The sequence below is a fragment of the Suricata suricatta genome, chromosome 2 (assembly GCF_006229205.1).
Source record: "Suricata suricatta isolate VVHF042 chromosome 2, meerkat_22Aug2017_6uvM2_HiC, whole genome shotgun sequence".
NCBI lineage: Eukaryota > Metazoa > Chordata > Mammalia > Carnivora > Herpestidae > Suricata > Suricata suricatta.
Window position 1 is genome coordinate 175,601,099 of NC_043701.1, and position 12,470 is coordinate 175,613,568.

At 39.2% G+C, this 12,470-nt stretch overlaps 1 protein-coding gene across 7 annotated transcripts in view; it reads left to right on the forward strand.

Moving 5' to 3' along the window:
* The window catches only part of SEC23IP (SEC23 interacting protein), a 47,480-nt gene that overhangs the window by 14,049 nt on the left and 20,961 nt on the right, over positions 1–12,470 (forward strand). For all 7 annotated transcript variants that reach the window (XM_029932695.1, XM_029932696.1, XM_029932692.1 and 4 more), the window contains exons 5-11: positions 4,046–4,135; positions 5,676–5,796; positions 7,256–7,345; positions 8,356–8,497; positions 9,822–10,030; positions 10,609–10,727; positions 11,275–11,427. In XM_029932695.1, coding sequence (XP_029788555.1) covers positions 4,046–4,135; positions 5,676–5,796; positions 7,256–7,345; positions 8,356–8,497; positions 9,822–10,030; positions 10,609–10,727; positions 11,275–11,427 — 924 coding nt within the window. The remainder of the gene's footprint in view (positions 1–4,045; positions 4,136–5,675; positions 5,797–7,255; positions 7,346–8,355; positions 8,498–9,821; positions 10,031–10,608; positions 10,728–11,274; positions 11,428–12,470) is intronic.

A 12,470-nucleotide genomic window follows, 5' to 3' on the forward strand; every position in this document is an offset into this window, starting at 1 on the left:
TTGACATGATTGCCAAATAATCATTATTTTTTTTCTAGTTGCTTAGTGATTGATTTATTTACATCCAAGTTGGTTCGCATATAGTGCAATAATGATGTCAGAGTAGATTCCATTGATTCATCCCCTATGTGTAATACCCAGTGTTCATCCCAACAAGTGTCTTCCTTAATGCCCCTTCCCTGTTTAATCCATCCCCCGCAACTCCTCCAGCAACACTCTGGTCTCCACATTTAAGAGTTTCTTATGTTTCGTCCCCCTCCCTGTTTTTATATTCTTTTTGCTTCTCTTCCCTTATGTTCTTCTGTTTTGTATCTTAAAATCCTCATATGAGTGAAGTCATATATTTGTCTTTCTCTGACTACTTTCGCTTAGCATGATATCCTCTAGTTCCATCCACGTAGTTGCAAATGGCAAGGTTTCATCTTTTTTGATTGCCGAGTAATACTCTATTGTGTGTGTGTGTGTGTGTGTGTGTGTGTGTGTGTGTGTGTGTGTGTGTAATATTTATCCATTCATCTGTCAATTTGGCCTCTTGCCATACTTTGGCTGTTGTTGATAGTGCTGGTATATAAACATTGGGATGCACGTGCCCCTTCAAAACAGCACACCTGTATCCCTTGGATATATACCTAGTAGTGCAATTGCTGGGTCAAAGGGTAGTTCTGTTTTTAACTTTTTGAGGCACTTGCGTACTGGTTTCCAGAGCGGCTGCAGCAGTGTGCATCCCACCAGCAGTGCAAAAGGGCTCCTCTTTTTCTTCCTCGCCAACACCTGCTGTTGCTGGAGTTAATGTTAGCCACTCTGACGGGTGTGAGGTGGTCTCTCATTGTGGTTTTGAATTGTGTTTCCCTGATGATGAGTGATGTTGAGCAATTTTTTTCATGTGTCTATTAGCCATCTGGATGTCTTTGGCGAAGTGTCTATTCATGTCTTTTGCCCATTTCTTCACTGGATTATTTGTTTTTTGGGTGTTGAGTTTGATAGGTTCTTTGTAGATTTTGAATAGTAACCCTTTATCTGATACATCATTTGCAAGTATCTTCTCCCACTCCATCAGTCAGTTGCCTTCTAGTTTTATTATTTCCTTTGCTGTGCAGAAGCTTTTTATCTTGATGAGGTCTCAATAGATCCTTTTTGCTTTTGTTTCCCTTGCCCTGGAAACATGTTGAGTAAGAAGTTGCTGTGGCGGAGGGCAAAGAGGTTTTTGCCTGCGTTTCCCTCTAGGATTTTGATGGCTTCCTATCTTAGGTCTTTGATCCATTTTGAGTTTATTTTTGTGTGCAGTTTACACAAAAAGTGGTCCAGGTTCATTTTTCTGCATGTCACTGTCCAGTTTTCCCAACACCTTTGTTGAAGAGACTGTCTTTATTCCATTGGATATTCTTTCCTGCTTTGTCAAAGATTAGTTGGCCATACATGTGTGGATTCATTTCTGGGTTCTCTATTCTGTTCTATTGATCTGAGTGTCTGTTTTTGTGCCAGTACCATACTGTCCTGATGATGACAGCTTTGTAATACAGCTTGAAGTCTGGGATTGTGAAGCCTCTAGCTTTGGTTTTCATTTTCAGGATTGCTTTGGCTATTTGGGGTCTTTTCTGTTTCCATACAGATTTTACGACTGTTCTAGTTCTGTGAAGAATGCTGGTGTTATTCTGATAGGGATTGCATTGAATATGTAGATTGCTTTGGGCAGTATCGACATTTTAACAATATTTGTTCTTCCAATCCAGGAGCATGGAATATTTTTCTGTTTTTTCATGCCGTCTTCACTCACTTTCATAAACTTTACATAGTTTGCAGTATATAGATTTTTTACCTCTTTGGTTAGGTTTAGTCCTTGGTATTTTATGGGTTTTGGGGCAGTTGTAAAAGGGATCGATTCCTTGATTTCTCTTTCTGTTGCTTCATTATTGGTGTATTATAGAAATGTAACTGATTCCTATGCATTGGTTTTTATATCCTGTGACTTTGCTGAATTCATGGATCAGTTCTAGCAGTTTTTTGGTGGAATCTTTTGGGTTTTCCATATAGAGTATCATGTCATCTGTGAAGAGTGAACATTTAACTTCCTCCTTGCTGATTTAGATGCCTTTAATTCCTTTGTGTTGTCTGATTGCTGAGGCTAGGATTTCCAATATTATGTTGAGTAACAGTGGTGAGAGTGGACATCCAGGTCGTGTTCCTGACCTTAGGCAGAAAGCTCTCAATTTTTCCCCATTGAGGATAATATTAGTGGTGGGTTTTTCATATATGGCTTTTATGATCTTGAGGTATGATCCTTTTGTTCCTATTTTCTTGAGGGTTTTTATCAAGAAAGGATGCTATGTTTTGTCAAATGCTTTCTCTGCATCTATTGAGAGGATCATGTGGTTCTTGTCCTTTTTTTTTTTTATTGATGTGATGTATCACATTGATTGTTTTGCAGATAGGGCTGTTTTGAACCAGCCCTGCATTCCAGGTGTAAATCCCACTTGGTTGCATTGAATAATTCTTCTAAGGTAGTGTTGGATTTGGTTGGCTAGTATCTTGTTAAGGATTTTTACATCTACCTTCATCGGGGCAATTGGTCTGTAGTTTGCTTTTTTAGTGGGGTGTTGGTCTGGTTTTGGAATGAAGGTAATCCTGGCTTCATAGAATGAGTTTGAAAGTTTTCCTTACACTTCTGTTTTTTGGAAACATCCTCGAAAGAATAGGTGTTAACTCTTCTTTAAATGTTTGGTAGAATTCCCCTGGAAAGCCGTCTGGCCCTGGATTCTTGTTTTTCTGGGAGATTTTTGATTACTAATTCGATGACTTTACTGGTTATGGGCCTGTTCAAATTTTCTGTTTCTTCCTGTGTGTTTTGGTAGTTTATGTTACTAATTAAAAAAAATAAACGTTGGACCATGAGTGTGCCAGAGGTTCCCCATGACCTCATCTTGCATCTGTCTCCAGGAGGCCCTCAGACTTTTTGTTTTTTTTGCCTTGTAGAGAGCAGAATACTGTATGGAGGAGGAGTAAGAAAACTGTTCAGCAATCTAGTCTTTGGAATCAGAAATTTGAGGCTGGGAGTGAACTGCGGTTCTGCCCTTGCTACTTTACGTGTGGGATCTCGTGTAACTGTGAACTTAAAATGTCTGCCGAGGGGGTGAATTGTGTCCTCCTTTGAACCCCACAAAAATACACTGAAGCCCTAATCTCTAGCACCTCAGAATGTGATCTTTCCTGGAAATAGGGTGTTTGCAGGTATTGATAGTTAAGATGAGATCATTCTGGAGAAGGGTGGATCCCTAATCCAATATTGACTTGATGTCCTACCGAGTAAAAACAGAATTAGAGTGTTGTATCTGTGAAGCCAAAGATTGCCAGCAAACTACCAGAAGCTAGGAAGAGGCAAGGACCGCGTTCCTTATAGGTGTCAGAGGGACACGGCCCTGGCTGACACTGGAATTCAGACGGCTAGCCTCTGGAACTGAGACAGTACATTTCTATTTTTTTTCTTTTTTTTAATGTTTATTTTTGAGAGAGAGAGAGAGAGAGAGAGAGAGATCGAGCGAGCAGGCAGAGGAGGGGCAGAGAAAGATAGGGAGACACAGAATCTGAAGCAGGATCCAGGCTTTGAGCTGTCAGCACAGAGCCCGATGCGGGGCTCAAACCCACGAACTGTGAGATCATGACCTGAGCTGAAGTCGAGGATTAACCGACTGAGCCACCCAGGTGCCCTAAGATAGTATGTTTTTAGTGTTTTAAGCCATTCATTTTGTGGTACTTTGTCACAGCAGCGCTAGGAAACTAACAGAATGTGTAAACCCTTGTTCTCTCCTCTGTGTGATGAGGGTAACCTTATTTAGGAGTGGTTGAGAGTAATTAACTAAATAAGGTAATGTATGTTACCTTATTTAGTAACATACATAATATGTTCCTTGTCATACAAGTATGACAATTAGTTCATGAGAGCTGCTGTTACATTATTTTTATCATCATTATAGTTACACTTTTTCTTCCACACTCTTTCTCAGCGTGGCACAGATTTGTCTTACTGGAACATATGTTTCTATGATTTTAGGCTGAATATAAAAAAGCAGTAACCACCAATCAGTGGCACCGCAGATTAGAGTTCCCGAGCGGAGAGACCATCGTTATGCACAATCCAAAGGTAATGTTATGGTTTAAGATACTAAAGTGTTAAGGAAAAAGAAAAGATAATAAAGTGTAAGGTTCATTTTAATAATGATTTTATTGAATGTGTTTGATAAATGTTCATTTTTATTAACTCCTGTAGGGATCTATTTGTAACAAGCACGTGGCTTTTAAAAGCTTACTGTAGTTCACATTGATCAGAGGAACAAAAATGAGATTTAAATTTTTCCCATGAGGTTTCTGTTTATGGCGTCATGTCAGCTGACACTTAGCGTGCAGCACGGTTTGCCCAGCCTATGCTTGAGGATGTTTCATTTAAGCTTCTATTTTTTTTATTTTTTTTAAATATTTTATTTATTTTTAATACAGAGAGAGACAGAGCATGAGAGGGGGAGGGGCAGAGAGAGAAGGAGACACAGAACTGGAAGCAGGCTCCAGGCTCTGAGCTGTCAGCACAGAGCCTGACGCGGGGCTCGAACCCACAAACGTGAGATCTGACCTGAGCTGAAGCCGGAGGCTTAACCGACTGAGCCACCCAGGCGCCCCTCATTTCAGCTTTTAAAAATATGTTCTTCTTTTTGTTTGTATTGGCTTTTTAAAGATACCAATTAGTGGTGGTCTCTCATTTACCACACTCAGTCTCTCTGAGCTCCAGGTTTCTCACCTGGATAAATTTTACTTCCCAGGGTCAGGATCATTTTTTAAGTAAAATGAAGTAATTCTACAAAAACATCTAGCATAGTGCTAGGCATACCATAGTTTCTCAGAACATAGACTATTTATTTTAGAAAATTATAAAACAAAAATAATTTTAATCTCCTCACTTCTATAGATCTTACTGATACTGAAATAAATAAAAATAAAAACGGTCGTATACCAACAAAATTGAAACAATAAAAACGTATCAGATCAAAATCAAAAACCTATTACTCTGCACTTCCTGTTTCTCTTCCTGATGGTAACTACTCTTGACCTTTTGTTTTCCATTTGTTTTTGATGCAAATACAAATGTTGTGCATACCATCTAATACGCATCTATTGTTTTGAAGAAAATTTTCTGTGTGACATGGGACTAAGTTTAATATAGTTGATTTAAGAGAATATATATTTTCCTAAAAAGCGGTGAGTATATCAGTTTTTGGCATTGAAACTGAATTTGTAAGTTAATTGGAAATCTTGCTATTTAATGGACCGTGCCGTAAATATTTTCGTAAGATAAAGATTCCTCTATTATTCCTCTTTTCCTTAATTTCTTATGCATAACCCTGGATTATTAACGTTAATTTTTTAAAGCAAGGTAGACTACTTCTGATTTAGTTGTAGCATTTTCCTGCATAAGCATTGGAGGTAATGGTATTGATTCGCCTGCTTCTAATGTTAATGAACACCAGCAGGACTGTTATAAGAACGGTTTTGGGAGAACAATACGAGTACTTGATTTGTAAACTATTCATACTATGAAGTAGTTTGTTGTGTATTGAAATAAATTATGTAGCCTGTAGTGGAAATGTGCTTGGTCGTGAGCTCTGTCATAATCCTTCTGTCGTGTCTTAAAGGTTATTGTTCAGTTCCAGCCTTCATCAGTGCCAGATGAATGGGGAACCACACAAGATGGACAGACGAGGCCCAGGGTTGTAAAGCGTGGAATTGACGATAACCTTGATGAAATTCCTGATGGTGTGTACAGTTTGTTTAGAGGCCAAGGTCACTTTTAGACTCCTCTATTTTAGCATCAGTTTTTAGAGTGATGAAAACGGAAGCAGTTACTGGGAATACTACCTACCTTAGTAACTTGAAGAAATCGGCCAGATTGGCACATCTTTCTTTTTATCAATTTTCTCTCTCTTAATTTTTAAATTGAGAATCCTGTTGAAGATATACAAACCACATAATGTAGATTCTAAAATATGTGTTGTTGTGAAGAAACACTTTGCTTGTTGAAGCTAGTATTTTGGCAGTACCCTTGGGGTTTTTTTGGTCATTCCTTATCTACCTTGTATTACTTGAATGCAAAAGTTGGCAAACTCTTTCTGTTAATGGGAAAATAGTAAATATCTCAGGCCATATGGACTTTGTCACATCTCCTCAACTCTGCCATGCAGTGTGAAAGCATCTGTACATGGCATGGAAACAAATGAACAGAGCTGTGTTCCAGTAAAGCTTTGTGAAAAACAGGCAGTGAGCAGGATTTGGCCTGTTTTGTCAAGCCCTGCTCCAGTGTATATGCTTCGGTTTCTCCTGTTACACCGTTTAAAATACACATTTTAGGGGCACCTGGGTGGTCGGTGGGTTAAATGTCTGACTTCTGCTCAGGTCAGGATCTCGTGGTTGGCGAGTTTGCTGTCAGCACAGAGCCTGCTGGCACATGTGCGCGGCGGCTTCTCTCTCTAAAAAAATAAAATAAACATTTAAAAAAGAAACACACATTTTATTTTGACAATTATACACTTCATTTTTGTTTCATTGTCTTCTGAAATTATAAAATAAATATACTTGTATTATGAATCTGAACAAAATAACCAGAGTAAAATAGGAATCTTAACTTGTAGATGTTCCTATATGGCAGAGTACGATAATAGATTTAACTTGACATTCCTATGTATAACTTGAAGTTGTTCTTGATACAGAATATATATTCTATAGGGAAAGGGAAGGATTTGGGGGAAATAGTTTATTTGAATTAATTATATTTATTTATTTAAGTAGTCTCTATACCCAGTGTGGGGCTTGAAATCACAACCCCAAGATCAAGAGTCACGTGCTCCTCCAGCTGAGCCAGCCAGGCACCTGACTGGGGGAAATAATTTAAAGTTTGAATGTTGGCATATCGCTTTTCCATGGGGGACTTAGTCGTCTCCTGGGGAATTCTGAAGAAATCACAAAAGTTGTGGAGACTCAGTAGGCACAAAACTCATATGCTCATAACTTCTGGGGTCAGAGGTGACCTTCCTTCACTTCTTGGCCTAGTTCACTGTTATTTACCGAGATGGACCTTGAGCTTTGTTCTGGTCATTTCATAGAGAGTAATGAAGCTTATTAGCATGGAAGGGTCTTACAGCTCTCTGCCCAGTCTGTGATGACAAAGGGCTCTCTGTCATAGTGCATGTACATAGGCATGTGTGTGTTTCTTTTGTAGGGGAAATGCCTCAGGTTGACCATTTGGTGTTCATGGTGCACGGCATTGGACCTGTGTGTGACTTGCGCTTTAGAAGTATTATTGAATGTGGTAAGTTAGTCCTTTTATTTCATGCAATGACTTGAGAACCAATAGAAGAACATTTAAATGCTTTTTTTTTCTTGGAACAATATCATTTTCTGGTATTAGAGAAATTCAAAAGGTGACACACTTATGTTAAAACAGATAGAAAATATCTGGCAAAATGTTTCCTAAAATAGAGCTGTTCACTCAAAACTAAATGTTCATTTTTAAGATTGTTTCCAGCCGTATATTATTGGCTGAGGAACTGTAAGGGGAGATTTTTAATGGTCTCTGGGAAATACGTGTTCTTGATTTGCTCTTACGATACACGCAACTCATAAAATCCTAGCCTGTGAAGAATGAGAAGAATTAGAATTAGAAGGATCTTTGAAAGAATCTAGCCTTTCTGACAGACCTTCTGCCTAAGCGCCTCCAGCAACTAGGAATAACTGTGCTTTGAGCTTTAACTTTAAAGTGAATTCGTTGAAAGAAGTTGTTTAACGGAACAATGAATCTGCCTAGTTTACTTACATTTTGAAGTTTTATTTTCATATCTGTGTAATAGTTCATGTTTATTGAGTTCTTGGCTTGTGCCAGGCATTTTGCATGTATCATTTACTCTCCTGATAAACCTTGGGGGCGTGTGTCCTCCGCACAAACAGGTGAGGCCCTGAGGCCCCTAAGCCTAAGATAGCCTCTCCGGAATCGTGGTCCGTGGGTTCCTGGGCAGGGGTCCAGCAACAGGGAGTTTGATCCCAGAGTCTGTACCCATAGTGCCATGCTGCCTTCCAGAAGTGATAGTTAAATGTTCTTCAGTCATTTACACTTTTCTCTAAACTATTGAAAAGTTAAAAAGAGCTTCCTAAAGGTTGGGTTTTTTCTTTTCTGGACTGATTTTGTCACTCTTATTTATTTATTTTTCTTAAAAGTTTGTTATAAAGCACACTGGCATAGGTAAGGGAATTGCTAACTGCCCCTCAAGCTGGGAAAATTTAATCTTACTTCGTTTGTCTTCCCGAATCTATTTTTTTTTAAAGTGGATGATTTTAGGGTGGTTTCTCTGAAATTGCTGCAGACACATTTCAAGAAATCTTTAGATGACCGGAAAGTCAGCAGAGTGGAATTCCTCCCGGTTCATTGGCACAGTTCCTTGGGCGGGGACGCCACAGGCGTTGACAGGTTTGTGGACTTCGATCACTTGTCACACTTAGATTCAAGATTTAAGCCATGATATGAAATAGTTTATTGTAGCTGCAGCAGATATATTCAACAAATATAGTCCTTTACTTCAGTGCTCTAATTGCTCTGCAATATGATTTAAATATTGGCTGTTAATGCTTATATGCTACTTATCTGTGTGTTTTTGCGCATGTGTGTAGGCATATGTATGCATTCCTATTATAAATATTTAAGAGAATCTAAGGAATTTAAGCCAGTTTTAGAACATTCTCATCTACAGTAGTTTAGACAAGGGGCTGTCCTGTGCATGGTAGGACATTTAGCAGCATCCTGGCCTCTCCTCACGAGGCAGCAGTAATGCCCCCACCCCACCCCGTGCACCCGTAACAGCCAAGAGCATCTCCGGTCACTGTTGAAGACCAGCGGCGCTCTTTAGGCACTGTGACAAGTTGAAGTGACCCGCTCGGTTTTGAATACTCCCAGTTGAGAAACGCAGATTCAGGTAAACGTTGCTGCTGGGACACAGGGCTAACATGTCTGTTTCAGTGAACATCATGAAGTCTCAGGGCATGTGGTTTAATAAAACTAGTTCTACAAATAGCATTCTGTGTTATTCCATGGTAGGCCCTGTTATGAGGGTGTTTTCTCTCTCGGTGGATATGAACTTGGCTGTCTCTGTTCTCAAATCAGGAAAGATTTTCAATGCACGAAGCTGCTTTCTGACTCTGTGATATTCCCTGTTGTCCTTTCCACCGTGGTTTTTGCCAGGTATCCTCATTTCCAGTTAATTGGAAGAAAAATGGAAGAGTAGCCTTTCCTCTTTAAAAATAGCATTTAAGTTTTTACATACGCTTTCTTTTTTTTTTTTAATTTTTTGTGTTTTATTTATTTTTGATACTGAGAGAGACAGAGCATGAGAGGGGGAGGGGCAGAGAGAAAAGGAGACACAGAACTGAAAGCAGGCTCCAGGCTCTGAGCTAGCTGTCAGCACAGAGCCCGACGCGGGGCTCGAACCCACGAACGCGAGATCTGACCTGAGCCGAAGCCGGAGGCTTAACCGACTGAGCCACCCAGGCGCCCCAGCATACGCTTTCTTTATGTAATAACTCTTCATGAGTCCCCAGGGTCACAGTACAGCTGCAGGCACACATATTTTTGCTTTATCTTGATTCATTTATAGTAAGTCTGTCTACAGAATCAACTCATAATGCGCCTATGGGATTCTTTTACTCGTTGTATATTTAGAAATCAGTATCTAGACTTCTAAAAATCTGTAGGTTTACGGTGGCTCCTGACCAAATATACTTTTTTCCTCTCTAAACAGGAACATTAAGAAAATCACCTTACCAAGTATTGGTCGGTTTCGTCACTTTACCAACGAAACCCTGCTAGGTATTTTATTTTACAATAGCCCCACCTACTGTCAGACGACTGTGGAAAAAGTCGGCATGGAGATAAACCGTCTGCATGCACTTTTTATGAGTCGGAATCCAGACTTCAAAGGAGGAGTCTCTGTTGCTGGTCACAGTTTAGGTAAAACTGTCAAATATCCACTTTTTAAACGTGATTTTCGTTGAGTCCCCACTGCTTTTAGAAAGGGTGACAATGTTAGTGCAAGATTTAGAATTAATAGGTTTTAATTTTATTTTTTTTTAATGTTTACTTATGAGAGAGAGACAGAGTGCAAGAGGGGGAGGAACAGAGAGAGAGAGAGACACAAATCCGAAGCAGGCTCCAGGCTCTGAGTTGTCAGCACAGAGCCTGACGTGGGGCTCAAATCCCTGAATCATGAGATTGTGACCTGAGCCGAAGTCGGATGCTCAACAGACTGAGCCACCCAGGTGCCCTAGGTTTTAAGTTTTGTAAAGGGTAGACATGAATGCGGTGAGTCTAGTTAGATTCTGCCTTTGCTTTTCAATGACCCAGGAATGCTTTATATTTCAGTTTATTCTGCTATTTAGTAAAACAATGATATTGGTGATCAAATCCTGATAGACATTTAACTTTTGTATGACTTCTGCTTAGGACTTTGTGAAAAAAAAAAAAAAAAGGATAATTAGTGTTACTAAATTATTAGTACATTATAAAGCAAAATGCAATTTTTTTTCTAGGTTCTTTAATATTGTTTGACATCCTCTCTAATCAAAAAGATTTGAATTTGTCAAAGTCTCCTGGGCCTTTTGCTGTTGCTAATGGAGTTGTGAAGCAGCCACATTTTCAGGAAAAGCAGGTATGGCCTGATTAACATTCAGAGTCAGAGGTGAAGCTGAACAGTTTATTAAAGTCTGAACTCTTTCCTGAAGTGTTTTTTTTTTTTTTTAAAGTTTATTTAAGTAATCTCTATACCCAGCATGGGGCTTGAACTTGCAATACTGAGATCAAGAGTCACAGTCTTCTGACTGAGCCAGCCAGGTGCCCCTGAAATATTCTTATAAGTCAAATTATCCTGAGGTTTTTAAGTGTGATAGGATCATATAGTTTGTTGGGGTTTCTCATCTTTTTCCTTTTGGATTATAAATTTAAATATGAGAGAAAGTTTATGATTTAAAAAAATGTTAAGCAAATTATTGTAGGAAATGGGAGTGAGAATGATTTATTCCATTTATATTCTTCTTCAGAATATTTAAACTTTGGATGATAAACTACCTAAAATTGATTTCTTTGTGGAGCAAAATTGTTTAAATTTTTCTGTAGGTCAGGAGACATTTTATGGGAGTTTTTCTGAGCTTTGTAATGTTCCCTTGACTTTTTGTTTGTTTGTTTGTTTGTTTTTTAAGATGCCTGAAGAGCCAAAGCTGACTTTGGATGAATCTTGTGACCTTGATGTTGAAAATGAAGAAGTCCTAAGTTTGCAAGAGACTCTGGAAGCACTTAGCCTCTCTGAATACGTTAGCACTTTTGAGAAGGAAAGGATTGACATGGAGTCTCTGGTACTGATGATACTTTGATTCATTTTGTTTAATATTGTTTTTCCTGTACGTAAAATCAACAATTAGACTGATTTGAACATTCTTACATCGTAATACATTTCAGATAAAGCAGAGACTTCAGTGTTTAAAAGATTGAAAACAGGAGTTTTGTTTATTTGTCTTGGTATACTCTGGGAAGGCCTCTATGACACAAAACCCAGAAGCCATAAGAGAAAAATTGTGTAGCAGGAGTTGCCCTAAACAATATCCAACAGCAAACGGTAGATTAAGAAGAATGTTTGGAACACACACTGTAGACAAAGGGCTTATTTCTTTATTATTCAAAGCTCCTACAAAAGAGTTCCAAGACCATTATTAACACAATAGGAAAATAGGTGAAGAATATGAACAGGAAATAACAGATGGCTTCTTATCGTGTGAAAACTCAGGAGCGAAAAGCAGATTGAAAGTGCAATGAGTTTTTTTTAACCTTTCAGTTTGGCAAAACTAAAGAGCTTGATAGTATACTGTGGGGCAAGAATGAGGGGAAGTATGAGCTGCTGACGTCTCATTTGTAAGACTGTGACTTGGTACACCCTCTTTGGAAAGCAGTTTGGTAATATCTTTTAAAATATGAAAAATGCATATCTCTTCCCCTAGCAGTTTGACTGCCAGAAATAATTCCTGTAGAGCACGATTTACACAAGAATTTCTTTTCTTTTAAATTATTGTGTGTGTGTGTGTGTGTGTGTGTGTATAATGTTTATTTTTGAAAGAGAGGTAAGTGGGGGATGGATAGAGAGAGTGTGGGAGACACAGAATTTGAAGCAGGCTCCCGGCTCTGAGCTGTCAGCACAGAGCCTGATGTGGGGCGCGGGGCTCCCCCTTAAGAACGGTGAGATCATGGTTTGAGCCGAAGTTGGACACTTAACCAACTGAGCCACCCAGGCGCCCCTGCCCAAGAATTTCTACAAGGGCACTCATTACAGCACCTTCCGTGTCCACCAGTAGTGGAAGTGCTTACTGGTGCGTGCACAGAATGGACTGCCCTGCAGCTGTCGAAC